This window comes from Falco cherrug, chromosome 12, assembly GCF_023634085.1.
Source record: "Falco cherrug isolate bFalChe1 chromosome 12, bFalChe1.pri, whole genome shotgun sequence".
In the NCBI taxonomy this organism is placed as follows: domain Eukaryota; kingdom Metazoa; phylum Chordata; class Aves; order Falconiformes; family Falconidae; genus Falco; species Falco cherrug.
In genome coordinates this window covers 27,725,834-27,742,667 of record NC_073708.1, presented here as the reverse complement: position 1 = coordinate 27,742,667, position 16,834 = coordinate 27,725,834, and the positions used below count along the sequence as shown (strand labels likewise).

General features: G+C 37.1%; 1 protein-coding gene across 1 annotated transcript in view; it reads left to right on the top strand.

The window, feature by feature from the left end:
• Nucleotides 1-16,125, top strand: part of FAF1 (Fas associated factor 1) — a 173,954-nt gene extending 157,829 nt beyond the window's left edge. Inside the window, exon 19 of the mRNA XM_005440352.4 lies at nucleotides 12,976-16,125. Coding sequence (XP_005440409.4) covers nucleotides 12,976-13,059 — 84 coding nt within the window. The 3' untranslated portion in view covers nucleotides 13,060-16,125. The remainder of the gene's footprint in view (nucleotides 1-12,975) is intronic.
• Nucleotides 16,126-16,834: the final 709 nt, after the last annotated feature.

Sequence of the window (16,834 nt, the reverse complement as noted above, 5' to 3'; positions counted from 1 at the left end):
CTACTTACAAAATCCAATTAAATTCTGTTGATTTATCAACAGATATTTGCATGCTGATTACTAAGCTTCTTTGAAAATATACCTGTATGTTTTCTGCTCTGTTACAAATTAACTTTAATTTCTTATTTAGCCATTGTTACCACAAAGGTAAAAGTCAACGAGTCCAACTGTGCAGTGATTACATGGGGCCCTGTACAAAAGGCAAAGGTAACACACTACAGAGATGACAGAACAAAGCCAAGCAGTGATGGGTGAAGTTCAGGAGTTTTTTGGCCATACTGTCTCACTGCTGCAAAGACACGGGGGCAGCTCTGGATCAGCCGGGAGTTTCATTTGCTGGGGGCATCCCCAGGTGACCAGTTAAGCCATTTTTCATCTAAGGAGCTCAGTAACTTGGGTTGCTTTTCCATTTTGTTTCCCATCACTGCCCCTGCAGGAAGTTGACTAGGAATAAGTCTCTGATTAGTGTGTTTATGGTACTGTTTTCCAGTATGGTAACAGGTATCTCTTGCGTTATCATCTTATTTGTAAGTACTCCAAAGGGTCACAAGTACTCCGAAGGGGAGTAGAATAATGTCCTTAGCAAGCATGCAACCTTGCAAGTGGATGTGACTTCTGACTAATTTCTGGCATAACTCTGTGAACAGGATTGTAGTCCTTGCAGCTGTTCTTCCATCTCCTCTTATACTGAGAATCCCAAGTCAGATTGAAAAGCATTTAAGGAATCTCATTAAGCACTGATTAACTTTACTCCTTAAGCATGTAATATCATTTCCAGTGGAACCAAAGACTAGAAGTCATCTGTGTTTCCAGGATTACTGATCCTTCAGTTTACTTGACAGAAGAACAGTCTTCTACAGTCTAAACAGTGTTTTTGTGTATTTAAAATGTTCTGCAAGTCATACCTCCCTACCTGTAGGTATGTCTTAGTACATGTTCAATGTAAAAAACACTACAGATATATTACTCTAAATTTTTACATTTGTTTTTCACTTTAGACTGGCTGTTTCTGTACTTAATCACATCATCATCACTGTTAATTTTAGTCCTCTCTAACAAACTCAAAAATTGATCAGACTCACATAAGAGCAAATTAAAAATGGAGTAGAAGAGGAAAAAGACCAGTAAATTAGAACAGGCTGCCATTTCAGTATGTTTGTGAAACTCTCGGGGGAAAAAATACTGAGGCAAAGAAAGGAGAATTTAGTGGCAGGGTGTGGAGCCGTTGGTCTGCTGTGTGGGAAGCAAAGACCATGTAATCTTTTTTTCTATCTTCTCCAACCTAATAATGCCATATATGACATAAATGATTCATGTCAATTGACTTAGTGGCCATGTATGAATCCGGTTGCCATTGTGACCACCAGAGCTACAACAGTCAAAAAATAACCCCCAGGGGTTTGCTAACAACTGAGAACTATAAATGACATCTGCCTTGTTCCCCAGGTTTGGAAAGTTGGTAGTGTGCAACTCCACAGACCGTCTCAAAAAAAAAAAAAAAAAGTAATTTATGGATACCTTGGAAATACAGTAAAAGTACTCATTGCCTTAGGCTTTGTGGTATATAGCCTCTTAAAAATACACTGTAAGTTGTCAAGACCCTTCTGCTATGTGATACATATCACAAACACCCATTGAAAGCTGTGCAACAAGAACAGAGTGCTGGGGATGCTTGTGCTCCAGAAAACAATAGCATTTAGAATGTCTGTATTTAAACTATACATACCATTTTTGAAAAAATGGTTGAAAGTATCAGAATTACTTTGCTGGAGTTTTTGCTGTGGTAAGATTAAAACATGTTCTCAAGGTAATATTTTTTTCTTCTATCCTAATTTGTGTTATGGTAAGATACATACCCCCAAAAGTGTTTCTGTCTTATCAAAACAAGGGGATTATCTTCTAGCAAATCAGCATTCTCTCATAATAAAACTTGTTAGAGCATTTTTACCTGCTTTTCAAAGCCATCAGTTTTGATACAGTGGTTTTGAAGTATTTTTACTTCTTTGGTAAATAAAAATTCATTAGTTCTTAGTTCTGTGTTCCACTTGCTTACACAGCTATCCTTAGCTAACTAAAAGTTGGTATCATAACCCTATTGTAAATACAAACTTCTATACATGAGTAAATACACAGATTAACCTTTTCCAGACACTACTTGTAGATTTTAAAGCAGCAGTGACATTCCAAAGCAGTTAAGCACAGGCAGTGACTTGTTACTGGGTCTTTGTCCCCAACTGTGTTGTTCTTTCTACGGGTGATGAAATGAGCTGTTACCCACTGCCTCTCTCAGTACCTTAACGAAGGCAGCACCGCATACCGTACCAGCAGGCGTGTGTCATGTGGGTGAACCCGGGCCAGCAGGTAACCTGTACCTCTGACCAAAAATACTGGGCACGCACATCTTTTGGAGCAAAAAGCTGTATTGTAAGTTCTTCGCGTTATTCTTAAGTGCACCTGCAAAGGCTTTATGGAAGCAAATGTGTGCGCTATTTAAATGTAAGTGCTGATTTTCAAATTCTAGATGCCTTTCTTCCAAGAACTGCTCTAATCTTCAAAATGCATTTAACTATAACAAAAAAAAGCTTGCCCTAAGCATATGAGCATGCTTAGTCAACCTCCTCACTCAGCATTTCTTCTAAGTCCCTTTCTCTTAAAAGCCTTCCCAACACTCATGTTGGTAGTCCTGTCGATCTGCCAGCTGCAAGATCCACCTTCTCCCAGTACCCTGGAGGCTTCCCAGATGTTCAGTTCCTCACTCCCTTCTGTGGCTGAGATCTGCTGAAGTCTTCCTCAAACCCTTTAACATCTCACGGAGCGGGCATTTCACCACACCGCAGGCAGGAGGCTGAAGTGTACCAGGTCTAGCTGCAACTGTCAGTGGAACGTGCAGAACAGATTTACCCAAACTGGGCTTCAGCCACCCTGCTAGGTTTAATGATACGTTTGTGAATGGTTTATGGCATCTCTCGGGAAGGGAGGTCCTGTTATGCTTTCTCCTTTGACAGACTATTTTTGAAAGACTGAATTTATTAACTTCTTGTGAAAAAATCAAACTTCCAACCTGTAATTTCTTCTGCTCGGTTCTCCATAAGGTGGAGCATTAGTTATGTATTTGAGAGTGTGCCTTTTGCAGACACAGCATTAGAGACTTAAGCTCTTTATTTACTGTATCTGGAAGCCCTGGTAAGCCAAGACTTCTACAGTATTTTACATTTTATTTTTCTGAGCCACAGCTTAGGATCAGGTGGCAGTTAAGTCACTTAAGGTTATTTAAATGCATCTAAAATGTTGCTTAATAATTCAGAACCGGTTTGCTCTGTTTAGAGTATGAAGATTTTTTAAATCCTTTTAATTAACCAATTTCAACAGCAGTTTAAATAAACAGAAACAAAAATCTGTCTCCCTTGAAAGGGCAGAAAATAAATTTAACTCAAACTGCATGTCAATTTAAATTAGGTATGATCAGGATTTCAGTAAATTTAGGGGCAGACAATTCTTAATATTATATGGGAGTATACAGTGAGAGATTCCTCCAAACCCAAATGTAAGCATTCATTCCTGTGCTCTGGCAGGGGTAATCTTTGACACCCATTTGGTGAAATTTGGTGACACCTATTTGGTGAAAATAACTCCACAGAATAGTAAGTTTAGCTGCAGCACTCAGCAGGTAACTGAGTGTTGTTACCCTCTGTTCTCGGAAGGGTAATGTTTGAGCATGATCCCTGTACTGCTATGCCAGATAGTTTGGCAGTTTTGTGTATCAGCACTAGAAGCCATCCTTTGTAAGGGTTATTGTGCGTTTCACCCAGTGCAAACTACTTCCTTCAAATAACCTACTTCTAAACTCATTAGGTGGTGTTTAAACTCTTTAAATAGTTAATGAAAGAGTTATATGTCCAGGACCTTTTCTCTGGCTTTTAACATCCTTTCCCTAATCATCACCTTGATAGAAAGATGGAAGAAAGGTGTTTTCATCAGAAAAGATTCATGCAATGTCATGATTATTTATACCCAATAGCGCTTTTAGTAACTTCACATAAATCAGGAAGGTAGCTTGAATAACTGTCTTATGGCAAAGGGGGATTTCAGATGAATGAAATACTTTTCTGATATGTTCAAAAAGATTTGAGAATATTTTTGTAAGTTCAGGGAAAATTTAACATGTGGTCCATGTAATTTTTCCAGTCATTTCAGTTACTGATATTTGTATTTCCTACTTCGTAAAGGAGTACTCATCTGTTTTAATTCACATAATTTAAAATTTTTCAGGTCAACGTAGATCTGATGGTGGCATATATTTTTCAGCTCTGATCTAGCTTACACAAGGCCACAGCTACCTACAAAGGTAGACCTCCCTCCTCTTCTCATTTACAACTCTCCTTAAGTCGATACTACCTGCCCTTGTCTTTCCTCTCTTTTGGGATATGTTGTTATTTTATTTATCCAAGCAGTTGAATTTAGTTTAGTTAAGAGGCTGAGAAGTTGCCTAAGCAATCTGGCCATACCAGACTAGCATCTTCCCACGCCTCTTTTGGCAGCATAATTTCTGATCGTTCTTCCCGATGACGTTTAACAGTAGAACAATTGGACTGATTAACCTTGAGTGTAAGAGAAATGGACCATATATCGTTGCAGCCAGAATGCTGAAGCATTTGCAGCCCCTAGATTTTATTGCTTTTAACAAGTTTGCTCACAAAGAATAGTATTGCAGTCTTGCGGTCAGCAGCTACAAAGGGAGGTGATGATATTCTTGCCTTACTGAAGTCAACAGCAGTACTTTTAGAGAATATTGAGTAGATTTTGCTTCTTGAAATGTGATGTTTACTTTTGTGGAAATAAAATTTCCGTATAGGTAGTCAAAAATTCTGGAAGCATTACAGAAAGATTTTTCATAATGTTTTCTTCCAAGAAAACAGACTTGATCTGGCTTTTCGGACCTGGTGTCTTGCGTAAGTAACTGTGCTATTGAAAGAGAAAGATTAAAGCCTTTCATGTATCAGGTCACTAAAAGGAGACGGAAGGAATGTCTTCCTCATCTCGTAGGTGTAAGCTTATTCTAAAAAGAAATAGAATTACATTCTGTAGGTCAATATAGTTTTTGATCTCTTACAACAACTATTTGAATATGGGCAATGTGCAACCAATTTCAGGAAATAGCTGTGCATTTCAGATGAGCTGGTTTACTTAAGACTTGCTAAAGTAAGCAAGCGTTCACCACAACGCTGAATACTCAATGCGGTATGTGAATTTTCAGTTGAGTCATCCTCATTAGTTAACCCAATGACTAATGCCAACCATGTGATTATATATTCCACCCAAGCACATCCCTTGGACCAAAAGTGCTCTTTTATTCAGCACTGCCCCATTTTACAAAACATTTATTTCAGGGGAGGCATGTTATTGTTCACAGGAAGATGCCTTTGTTAAGGTGCAGAGCTTTGCTGTTGCATATGACGTTATCCAGCATAAAACTGGGCCTGACGTTTTGTACTTTTTCCCTGGAATTCATGCTTAATGTCTGTTTCGTGGGCTTTCCTCCCCTTATAGGAAGAAAATGTAATGATAAAATACCAATAAAGAGCCTTTGTAATAGTATGATACTAAGAATGCTGTGTCTGGTTACCAGAAAATTTAATGATCTCCTGCTGCTTTGGTAATTGCATAAGTAATACATCAGACTAAATCACCAAAGCAGTCTTAGGAGCGCTTTTTATTCTATTTACCTATCTACCAGTCACAATGTTATGTGTAGATATCATTGTGTAGATACTGTAGATATCATTGTGCTATCTGAACATCTTAATCCTTTGAACTAGTGATAAAAATCCTTTTGGATTGTTTTTCCATGCAGTTATAATTAAGTGCACATGAATATCAAATCCTGGGTCATTCTCCTGTGAGTGACTGTGTTCACATCCGTTCCCCTTTGGGATGTATGCTAAGCAAAGTTCTTGCAGTTCATTTGGAGCACTAAATGTATTTGTATGTTTTCAGACTTCCAGAAGATGTAGCTGTTGGTTTCCTTTCAGTGAAAGCTATGGTATTTCTGGGGACATGATCTTCCTTCTTTGTAGCTAGTACATCTTTAATTAAATACATGAATAATTGTTAGCTCAATGTAAGCACACTGGCAGTGGTGCCCACAAGTAACAGACTGGTTTGCTCCTTGGCACAGCAGAAAGGATGCTTAACATGCAACTGCTCTCATCTGTAAATGCCAGTACTTAAAGCTTTTCTCTACTCAGCAAGAAAAGTAAAAGTAAATAGTGGGAAGGAGCAGGTGATGGAGCTCTTCCACCCGCAGGTCCCTTGTCAGGAAAAGACCTGTTCCAGGGTTTTCTGTCAGCTTCTCTTTTTCCAAGAAACCGCATAAAGAATTCCTAAATAGATCAAAGATTTCAAACCAGAAAGAAGGAAAGGAGGAAAGAAGAAAATCTGAAGAGAGCTTTACAGCACCTTCCTCTTCCCTCACAATCTGAAGTCCTCCAGCGTCGGAGCTGTTGGCACTGTGGGGACCAGCACTGTCTTGTTCAGTACCTGCAGGTAACTCCTCTGAGTGACAGCACCTGCGACTTCTTGCTCTCAACATACAAGGCAACTGGCATAATACTTTAACGCCATCAATACCACATCAACAAAAGTCACATTACTGAAAGAGAATTTACTTAACTGAAATACTTTTGTGTTTTCACTTCTCCTGCCAGAACGAAAAGATGTATTTGTTATTTTGTCATTGAAAATGAGCTGTTGAAAGGCTAGATGAAGGTGCGGCCTTTTTGTAGTGATGTTTTTAGTAAGAGTGATTCTTAAAAATAAATACAAAACAGATACTCGGTGATGTTAGTAACTGGATGTATTTTGGCTGTGTTTGGGGGAAATACTGATCACTCAACAAAATTTCTGATCTTGGGCTAAAAAGAAGCACAGAAGTATCTCAGAGCTACCCAGGTGGAACTGCTGCACAAACCAGTTCTTAATGTCTTTTATTGGAAGGTAGATAGTTAATATATTTCTTTTACTACGCAGTGGTAAAAAGTCATAGGATTTGGGTAAAAATCTTTTTTTTTTCTTTTTTTTTTAAACAACATTAACATCAGGGCTTTGTTTACTTTTGGTGCAAGAATGATTAGTGTTTGTTGGGGGCTTTTTAAGCTCTGTTCTACAAACATGAGGTATTTTTCCCATTTAAAAAATCAAATTTTAATGTAGAATTGTGAATTCGTAATGTTGAACTTTTAAAAAGCACCCAATAGTCCAGGCATCACTGTACAAATACAGCAACACTGGGGTTTGGCTTATCCTTATTATTTACATTGCCCTGTCATTATGCTTAGGATTTTAACAGAGAACACAGTTGCTATCTTAATTTACTGTCTAAGAAGTCAAGTAATGCAAGTCAGGTTTATAAGCCTTCAGTCATTAAAATCTACGCAGCAGATTCTTTTCTAATATAAATTATGTTAAGGCAATGAAAATTTACACTATGCAAACAGTGGCGGCATCTCAGCTATCTCAGAGCTGCACAGCTTTTCCAAGAGAGTGGAAAGAATGCTCAAAGTAGAGGATAGAGTGTCACAATTTTCTGTTTTATCAACATCTGTTACTTTGCTTAGTAAATGTATTTTTACATATGCTTAATCTAAAATATGGTTTTGAGAAAATCTCTTCGGAGAAGATAGAGTGTGACATATCTGGATTAAAGTTTTGTACTTAGACAGAGACTAAAGTCTTTTACTATGACATATTTTTCCTTGTTTGTGATGGCTGTCTTCAATTCAGATGTAAATTGTCTCCCAAGTTTATTCAACTAAACCAGATCTAATTGCATATATTTCTATAAGGTAACGCTACTTTTGTTTGTTGCACTAGTTGAGCGTATTATCTGTGTAACCCAGATATTTCAATAGGTAGAAAGGATTCGCTGTATTTGTTTGTGTGTCATTCTGAAAATATAGTTTTTTAAACAGATCTGGTACTTTACCAGGTGTGCCTTTAAGTGATTTCTATTGCATTTATAGTTTAGGAGGATTAGGAAAGAGAGTAAAAGAACTCTTTGTCCGTTGGATTCATTAAATGTATTCATGCGTGTGTAAGTGGTATAGAGGCTGGCTACTTGGGAATCAGATCCTTGTCCTAGGGTGTAGAGAAAGGTGAAGGGTGTGATATTTACTGCTTGTGTAAGTGTCATAATAATTGTGTATTCGATTCTTTATTTTTAAATTACCTTCCTGAGCATTAAGACTTTTTTTTTTTGTATTTATCTTTTCCCTGCAGAGTTAGGGAGGGTAAGGAACCACACCTTTGAAATGGTAGAAGTACAGCTGTACAGGATGTGAGTGTGTACTAGGACAGATAGGTCAGCAAAGGCAAAGACAGAAATAACACAAAAATTACTCTAGAAGGAAAAAGACTTTGCTACAAGAATGTATAAAATTCTTGTTTAAACTAGTATTAATTTTTGTTACTGCGTTATTAAAAAACCCACAAAATTTATTCAGAATAAAGTATAAGTAGCTGCTTCACTCTTACAAGAGAAATACAAGGGTTATCGTTACTGTCTTTTGGTTTTGTGCAGTTTTCAATCATTCAAACTTCTAAGTGCCACGGAGAGGCTTCAAACAGACTAGCTAGTGCATAGTTGAAATAACTGCCACAGAATTAATTTAAAGAAATACCTATTAAAGCAATAAATTTCCTGCGCACCAAACCAACATCAGTTATATGACAAAGCTTTTTAAAAGATATAGTCTTTGTTCCAGTGCACTGAAGCATAAGGTCCTGTAAAATTGTATCCACAGTTGGAAGAAAAGTCCTGTTTTACCAACTGAAAACCTATTTCAGTGAAACTGCAACATTTTGCAGCTGCAGGGCAAGATCTAACACTGGTCAAAATAATGTTCTGTTACCACCCTCTGGTCACGTTGCTAGAGTGAGTCTTCCCTGAAGAGAGGGGAGTGTTAAAAGTTTGCATAGAAGGTGGTTTGCCTGAAGATTAAAACTCCCAGGGCACTCACTGCTTTGGCTTTGGGGCAGCCCTGAGCGCGCCTGTGTGTTATTCTACAGAGCTTCAGTATTAGTAATGTCACTGTCACTTGAGTTACACTCTCTTAGCATCTAAACATTGTCTCCTTCCTCTGCCACCCTCCTCACTATATAAACCTGAAACAACTTAGAGCCTCTTTTTAAGGAGTTTTCAGTTACATGTCATTATAATAGAAAGTACTTACCTTAACAAAAGCATAAAGTATTTTTTAAAACTACATTCACCTTATCAGCTGTTATCACCATATGACGTGAATGGATTCAAACCGCATGCATATGACTGGTAGAAAGTTATTTTAGGACTTGAAAATACAGAGAGACACTATGCTTTTTGCATTTGTTTAGGCCTTTAACAAATGCTGAGCGCTTACCTTGGTGAATTTTGCGACCTTAATCAAGAATATGTTGATTTCACCACACGGGTACCTACATAATCTCACGGAATTCAACAGGATCCAATCAGATTTGTTATATAAACACATGCTTAAAATGGCTTCCTGTGTAATTTCTAACAGCATAGAAGAAATCTTCAAATAATAAAGGTATAGGAGTTTGGAACAATGTAACTTATATAACATGCAAAGCTGTTTAGAAGAGTGCCATGCAATGACATCAGTGCAAAGGATTGTCAGCACTGAAGTGGACTCCAGAATTTATCCTAAAGGTAATGAAACAAGGTACACAGATACAAATATGAAGGCATTTTATACTTTGCATTATTAAATAACCCACCTAATTTTAAGTGAATGAAATTCATTAGAACACTACATTGGACACACCTGTGCAGGCTACAGCTCTTCCGGGGTCCTTTGATCTCTATTATATATTGCTCTTAGATTTCTAATTCTGTTTTAAAATACTGTAAGTTACAAAACATCTTAGGTCTTATATTTCATATATTTACAAGAGAAACCATTTCTTTTGGTAGGAAATGTGTTCACTACTAAGGCTTCTATTCTTTGTAGTAAACAACATATTTACAAACCACAAATAACAAAGTAGAAGCTGCAGAAGGGTTATGGTGTGATAATTAAGTACAATGGCGACCCATATGAACAGAAAATGCCAAGGAGCTAAAACAAAGCAACAACAGCTTTGTTTGTTGACAGATGTAGGAGCCATATTGTTAGTTAATTGGGTAATGGTGTAAACATTTGCAAACTCTGCTGTCCCTCAGTGAATTAAGCAGCACACTGAAATTACGGTGAAAAGCTGCACAGTCCTTTAACTGCAGGTACCGCACAGTGCTTGTAGCTAACCTTCTGAGTACAAAAACACTGAGGAAGGGACATAATGTGTTGTTATTATTTAAGGTACTTGAAGTTTGCAAACTTTAGAGTTTAGACTGGGATATGTATCTTGAATTACGCTCAAGTGAATAAAATAGGTTTCTGTATGGTTACAGTCTGGAAGATCGTGTTCATTGCCTAGGCTTGGTTTTCAGATTATTTTTTTTTTTCCAAATGCAGAAGAGACTTCCTCTGTCTTCCCTAGCTTTTCTTACAGAAAAAAAGGTTGCAGGATTTGAAAACAGGGAAGTCTAATTAGATACTGGCTTGAACGGAAAAGAAGGAAGATTGCTTCTCTCAGGTGCACAATACCTCTTCTGCTGTGAATTGCAGAGACCCCTATTTACCGCACTTTCTGTGCCTATCTGCAATAATGGACTGTAGCAGAATACCAAAACATTAAAAAATGCAACAAGATACTTAATTAGCATACTTCTGTAATCACAAACTTAAATGCACTACTTTGGCTGTTTTTTACATAACAGGTTTGCTTTCTAAGATAATAACCTTTCAATAATTTAAGCAGCATCTGTGCAGGAATGCATAATTGGACTGTAGATAATAGGAATCTAAAATTGAGTCTGGTTTTTATAAATTATTTTTCTCTTCAGACATTTAGCAATAGCTCACCATGGTACATGAAGTTTAAGAAAATACGTTCCTGCTTTGGGAATAAAAATAATGCATCTCTTTGTTTCGTTTTTTTAAAATTCTGCCTTTTTTTTTTTTTAATTCTGTTGCAATCAGAAAGGCAAAATTACATTGATTTCAATGAGCTCAGGAAGTGATAAGCTTTTAATAGCTGTTTAAATAATTAATTTTCTGTAATTATCCAATAAAACAATAGAAATACAAATATATTTTAAGTTTGATATAGTTGGGGGAGGGGAAAGAGGAGCAATACTGGTTTTGTTAATTGGTAACAGGAGTAGTAAGTTATGCTTTTAAGAAAAAATAAATTAGCATTTTTATTAATTCATAGTATTTGGTGTGCTTGACGGTGTTTTCAAAAAATAATTTTAGAAAGCAGTGGCATGCTGTGATCATAGATAAAACAGATTTAACTTTGGAAAGATGTTTTTGGGTATGCATTTGCACTTACACCTATAGCGTAAGACTAATAACCTATTATTTACAAGCAAACTTCTGATAACTCGTGTGCTCACACAGCAAAATAAAACAGAATTACCAGGGAAAATAGATTTTTAAATGGAAGTGAAATAGTTCAGCAAATTATAAGATTAAAAGAAATAATGTTCATCTTTCTATATGAAACTTTGCAGTAGTCCTCTGAAGGATGTCACAGCATTGGCATGTAAACCTGAATGTCTGAAGGACACTAAGACCCTTGTCATCATTATTTTGTCTATATAAATAATTTTATTATGTAATACTTACAATTAAATTTTAATTGTCATAGGAGAGATCTATCCCATAGGCAGCAGTCTAGCTTCTAAGTAGAATCCTCAGCACAAAAGTTTCCTGCTGACTATAGATGGAGAATTGCTTATGTGCCTTAAGTGAAAGTCTGTGATAGGATGGTCAGGATGCTGACCACCTTGCAGGGTTGGGTGCTAAGAGCCAAACGCTGAAGAGTTTTGGCAATAATGATGCAGACAGTGCCTGTATCATTCTTTTCCAAACTGCATGGCATTTAACTCTCACTGGAATTCTCCTATATGGCTATCTGCACAAGTGATTGCCTAAATACCTTTACAAGTCCAACAAGGAGTCTCGATTCCAGGGAGCAATCCTATAATACAAACGTACACACATGCCTACATAAGTACTATGTGCTATATATCATTTACAATGCACACAGATAGATAGATAGATATACACACATATATGCATAGTAAGCAAGCACTGCAGTAGTTGGGTTGTGACGCAGTTTCACCATATGGTGAGCTGATTTAGCACCTTGCTCCCAATAAAAGGAGGAGGGCTCTGCTTCCTCCCTTGTACTTGCTGCTCAGTGCTTTTGCTACTTACCTTGCACTGGATTTGGTGTTGACTGGACTTGCATGTTCACCAGTTGAACCCACAAGCATGACAGAAAAAACCCAAACAAACAAAAGTGCACAGTTTTCTCCCAGCCTAGGTTCGCTGAGGTGGCTGATAAGTATCACAGTGGATGAAAGTGAGGTGCTTTCCTGTGTGACTTGGTGCAAGAAAGGGAGTAGGAAAATAAAGGCAGAGTAAGTTTCCCCTTTCAATGGAGAGATCATGCTGGATTGGCTATGCTGCTTGCACCAGCAGTTGATTGAAATGTAAGGATACTTAACTGGGACTACAGTTTTATTTTCATCATAACTTGTGTTTTGGTAATCCTTCCAAAAGATCTTAACTTTGACAAAAACAAATATACTCACACGTTGGTCTATGGTAGAAAACCAGACCTTCTTGGAATTAGTGTGGTGGATTCTGTTTATTATTACTCTGTTTATTGTTATTGCAAAATAATAACAACATGCAAAATACAATATATATGTATTCTTAACCTGCATTTTAGGAATTCATACTCACAACTGCAGTTACCACTGATGGAGGGACTCTGAAATCTCCCTGGTGGAAATCTGCCCTGTAAAGAGAAACAATTCAAAAAAGTCTGTTTACACGTATCTTCTTGTTCGTATCTTTACAGGTGACCCAGCTGGATCCAAATAAATCGTTACTGGAGGTAAAACTGTATCCTCAAGAAACCCTTTTCCTAGAGGCAAAAGAATAGATCAAACGAGATCGTAGGACTGATCATCCTTTGACAAGCCAGAGGCACAGCATTGAAAGGAAGACTTCTATCAACACCACCTTGTACTATCATCAACTCAGTTCAATGTCACAACTTTGCCTCTTGCAAGAATCCTGAAAAACTGAAAAAAGATAGCTACTTAAAAGTTTCACATACATGAGTATATGTTTCCAACCTCATTTAAATGAGCAGAGGATAAAATTCTGCTATGAACACTGAACATTATGACTCTGTTGCTCACTTATCATCCAGCTTTTGTTATAATTAATGCACTGTTAAAATGTGAGTGATTGTTAAGTAGAATTTTTACTCCTCAAATGCCCCTTTTTCACCAAGAAATCTTGGACATTTCTGCCTGTACTTTTGACACTAGAATGCTGTATATTTGATATCTCACTGAGCCAGTGCTCTCATATATATGCATTTTATTTCTGTGTTTGAATTTCTACTTTGTCAACTAATTTAAAAAGGCAGAAAAAAATTAACAGGACATTCTCAGCCATGGAAATTTAACAGTATTATAGTAGAAAGCATATAATTTTTGTTAGTACTTTCTGACTTCTTTGATAAGATGTAAGGTTTTGTTTGAAGAATATAGTTTGACATATATGCGAGATATTTATTTACTGGTTCTGCTTGGGGTCTCAGTTCTGATTCAGTTTAGGAAGTATTTTCCATTACATTGCAGTGTGTGAAACTGCTTATTGCATGATGTGAATATTTAAATAACATTAGAAATGGCCAGTACCAGAAACCTGGTATCTTGCCAAGACTTCAGGAATCGGTTGATATTGAATATCAGCCATTAAAAACCTTTCAAATACCAGATACAAAAGTTCTTTATTTCTCATTGTGAAAGAAAGGGCAGTTCCCATTTTAGCAGTTTTCCTTCATTCTGGCACTTGTTTGTATCCTATTACTCTGCTGGTTTAAAGCACCTTGTTTGTTTCATCAAACAATGAGTATCTTAAGAGGTGGTGTATTAAGAAATCTGCCTTATTATTGCACACTTTGGACATTTTAATAATAGATTACTGATCCCATCTCAAATTAAAGAAATCCTAGTTCTCTTGTCTGAATTGTATGCACCAGCTACCTGCTATCTGATGTGGAAAAAATCTGGTACTTTAAATTTCTCAACCACAGAATAAGCATACCGAGTCTAAGATCATAACATACACTTGATGCCAAACCTGCATCAAAACTGGTTTGATTAAATTTTTTTACTTTTTTTCTTTTTTCTTTTTTTTTAATCTCTGGGCTTACGGGATAGTGCACAGTAGTGCTACAGAATTGCCATCTGCTAATCAAACTTTTGTGTTATTTTTTAAAGCCTGGCATATTGTTTTCCACCTATGTTTATATGTAATTCATAGTGTTTATCATAGCAAAATGAGTTCTGATTTGAAAATTTTATACTAAGCAAAAACCAGTTGCACACATCTTTTAGTCTTTCTTTTTTCTTTGGAAGGATGGTGATATAAAATTAAACGTATGCCTATTATTAGGGTTAGTGAAGCTGATATATTGTTACCTTTACCAAAAATGCAAATTTCTGAGCTGGGAAAGCCTTATTCTACCTTTTGTAATTTAGCGAGTGCTACAGCAGACACTTTTGGAAGTGAAGTATCTATGACAAAAGGTTTGGAAGTGTAAGCAGTTCACAAATAAAAGAATTCATAGCCAACAGAAAGATATGTGTAATGGAAAGCTGAATGCAGACACTTCATTCTGAACTTTTCTTACAAAAAAAATCCACTATGTTTATTAAATAAGAAATTAACGTAGGTTGCAAACTGGGGTGATGCTGTTTCTACAAACAATCACAGTTAACACATACAGCAGGATTTTAAAGTGATGCATATCTTTTTTTTTCAGATTAGCTCTTCCTTCTAAGCTGGCTGTTGAGAAAAGGAATTGCTGAAATACTGCTACACAAAGTAAAGCGACCTTTCAGCTAACTTGTTTATATTAATCTATTCTGTTTAACTTTTGTTTGATCTCATCAGGCTGTTTTATCTCACTCAACTTTATTTCTGTATTTTGACTATATATTCTTTACTTTGATACTAGTTTTATAAAGTTATTAAATGTGGCTTGAATATTTGTTGAACTTGTTGAAGCCAGTGCTCCCAAGGTTTGTTTGGCCTTTTTTTTTTTTTCTAAACTATTTTTTTCCCTCATTTTGTTCGTATTGCAAAATACACTGTCTTTATCAAAATGTTCTAGTGATAATTAACTGGAAGTGTTCAAAGTGGTGGCATTACTGCTGTCTGATACAAAGACATCAAGATCAGTATGCAGCGATCATTCTGCCACAACATAAGTGTATCACTCTTTAAATAAAACATTTATGATTTTGGTCCTTAAATACTTTGGGCCTGATTTCAAGAAGCAACGATCTAGAGTCACCTTTCCAAATTACACCCTCAGTACAAACCAACCCCTATGTAGAAACGTTAATATTCTATGCCATCATTTTCTGCTCTCCTAAACCATGGTATTGACTTCGGATGCTCTGCTGGCATGGTTAATCCTCTACAGTCAGTCTACAGACTAATTTTATAATTCAATATTACCCTAAAACTGTAACGCTGTTGCTACAGAGCATATCCTTCATTCTACCTTTTTCTCTTCAGGTTCTTCACATTAATGGATTATCATGAACATGATTAACGCATTAGTTTTAATTCTTTCGGAATTACTGTTAATGAATGGAATCCTGTATGATGCGTTGGCTTTCATTATTGGCCTTCAGAGCATTACAGTGAAGGTGGGGCGCGCTCTGGCTTTTGAAGAAACTTCCTGCCTATTGACATTGGTGTTTGAAATCATTATTAGAGAATATGCAGAACACAAGCGTTTGCTCTGTATTCTCTGCATATGCACTCTTAAATTCAGTGAGGGTGTTGAGGGTGTTTCTAATGAAGCTATGTTGGGGGTTTTGTTTATTCTTTTTAATGTAGCAGAAAAGGACTTTGGCTTTCGTAAACTGTACCTACTCAGTGACATTAGAAACTTAAAATAAATTTTCAATTACAGTAATATTTCTACTAAAAAGCTACATCATTTCACTCTTCCGTATGTGGGGAAAAACAAAACTACCCTGCCCTAGATTCACAGGAGGACTGAAGCACTTCATTATACTCATGTCCTCATGTCCAGACCCCCCAAACAATGCACAGGAAGACTAAGGTGCCTTAGAAAGGGGTCCACAACAAGCAGAAAATACATAAGTAGGTGTCCAAACAAAGCAAAACAAAACACCCACATGCAAAGAGTCACTACCAGGCAGAACCCCCTTGGGGCAGTCAGTAGGAAATCCTAAAGATGGCAATGTTTTGTGTTTGCCATGCCTCACTGGAGCTAAGGCTCTGCTGGCCGGCGTCTCCCTCTGCTGAGGGCTCACAGCACCGAGACCTTACATCAAGGTAAGCACCGAGTCCGTCCTTCCAACATTTGACAAAGCACAGGATACATTTTTATTTTGAAGCAGTGATGGTGGCTTCTCCTGAGTCTCCCCTGCAGTTTTTACCGAATTCTACTTCACGCTGAAGTTTTCCCATATTGTGTCATATGGGCCTGAGAAGAAATGAGCCCCGATGCGAGACATTTCACGCTACTTCAACACCACCATAGTACCGCCTGCTTTGAATGTGTGTGCGCTCTCCGCTGTCAAAGCTGTTTGCCAAAATACAGAATTCTTTACGCTTGTTGAGGGGGAAGGTGGAAGCAGGAGCATCAGTCTTAGGGC